The sequence below is a fragment of the Amphimedon queenslandica genome, unplaced genomic scaffold (assembly GCF_000090795.2).
Source record: "Amphimedon queenslandica unplaced genomic scaffold, v1.1 AMPQUscaffold_4875_Cont23149, whole genome shotgun sequence".
In the NCBI taxonomy this organism is placed as follows: Eukaryota; Metazoa; Porifera; class Demospongiae; order Haplosclerida; family Niphatidae; genus Amphimedon; species Amphimedon queenslandica.
This window is the reverse complement of record NW_003554816.1, coordinates 1-1591: the sequence shown is the minus strand read 5'-3', so window position 1 is coordinate 1591 and position 1591 is coordinate 1. Positions and strand designations below refer to the sequence as shown.

At 31.9% G+C, this 1591-nt stretch overlaps 1 protein-coding gene across 1 annotated transcript; it reads left to right on the top strand.

Moving 5' to 3' along the window:
- Window positions 1-670: 670 nt before the first annotated feature.
- Window positions 671-1336, top strand: LOC109592528 (ATPase family AAA domain-containing protein 2-like; the record flags this gene model as incomplete). Its single annotated transcript, XM_020007958.1, has 2 exons — window positions 671-864; window positions 1198-1336. Coding segments are annotated over 2 exons (332 nt in total), but the record flags the coding sequence as incomplete, so codon positions are not given.
- Between the last annotated feature and the right edge of the window lie 255 nt (window positions 1337-1591).

Sequence of the window (1591 nt, the reverse complement as noted above, 5' to 3'; positions counted from 1 at the left end):
ATATGCTGGAGATCACTAGTGTAAACGAAAACTTATAGCTGAGTGGTACTGTACATGTGCACATGTATGTACTCCTTTAATTTTGCCTTCCTTAATTGGCAAAGTTAATCTTGGCAAAATCACACAGTTTACACTAGTACAACAGTGTTGACCACATTATCATGCAACCCACAAGAGCTTGAACAAAAATCACTGTATTAAAGAGTGGCAATGACTGTCTCTCTGGTATCTCCATGTTTTTCTTTTGCCTTTCATAATGTTGGTACCAATTTTTGGAAGGGTTCATTATGAATGAACCCTACAGTGTAACCAATATTACCAGCTAAATAGTAATGTAGAGTACAATATTAGCATACATGTACATGTACGTATACAATGTATACACCCAGTTACATGTACTGTATGTGTACAATATACAAGTATTAATACATTTAATTTTTGTAGTTAGCTCCTTATAAATTATCATTATTATTATTTTTATTTTTATCATTATTATTAATATAAAATAAAATTAATTAATTAATTAATGTCAGGTCAGGTTAAGTTTTAAAATCAAAATAAAATAACAGTTAATAATTGTAACTTTAAAAGTACATGTAGGATAAGTTAGGACATCATTAGAGGTAGAGTAGATTATTATTATTATTATTATTATTATTATTATTATTAGAGGTGCAGTTTGCTGAACTTCCTGTCGCTCCCGCTCCTCCTCCTAAGGAGTTGACTGATGAGGAGATTGCCATTCTCTCTAAGCAAAGACAAGCTGTTCTGAGAGAACTAAGAGTATTTCTACGTGACGCTACTAACAAGTTACTAGCTGAAAGGAAATTTAAAGAATTTACTAAACCAGTTGATATTGAAGAAGTAAGACAATAATGAATTTTGGGGGCCTTGTAACTATAAATTTTTTTGCCTCAAAGTGTGCAACAATTTTCATGGAAAATTTTCTAGTGAAAATTTCAACCTACTGTATAGTTTAAAATTTTGGAGGGAGATAAATTTGACCAACTGCTAAATTTTGGTGATCGGTAAATTTGACAAAATTTGTGCCCATGCATGTCCCATTGAGCATGTGCATAATAACTCAGAATGGTGGATTTTTATTTGGTGAATGGCAATCAAAACTTCAAATTTGCTCCCTCCAAAATTACCTGCTATACAGTATATTAAATTAACTTATATTTTGTTTTTTAAAAGGTTCCGGATTATTTTGATATCATTAAATGTCCAATGGATCTGTCAAGTGTCATGAAGAAGATTGATGAGCATCGTTATAATGTACCCAAGGAATGGCTTAATGATATTGACCTCATCACATGCAACGCACTGGAGTAAGAGCCTGCACTGACTGCATGTCATATGTACTGTACATGTACATGTACAGTACATTATCATTATACATACACGTGCATTGTAATTTGTATACATAATTATACATACGTGTAGATGCGTAGATGAAAGACCATGTATCGTACAGCTCCAAATTTTTGTCAGTCAAAAATTTTGTCAAATTTGTTGGGCATTTTAGTTTGACAAAAAAATTTGCTCCATGTGAGTAGCATGCGGATTTATAACAAAAATGGTGAAAATA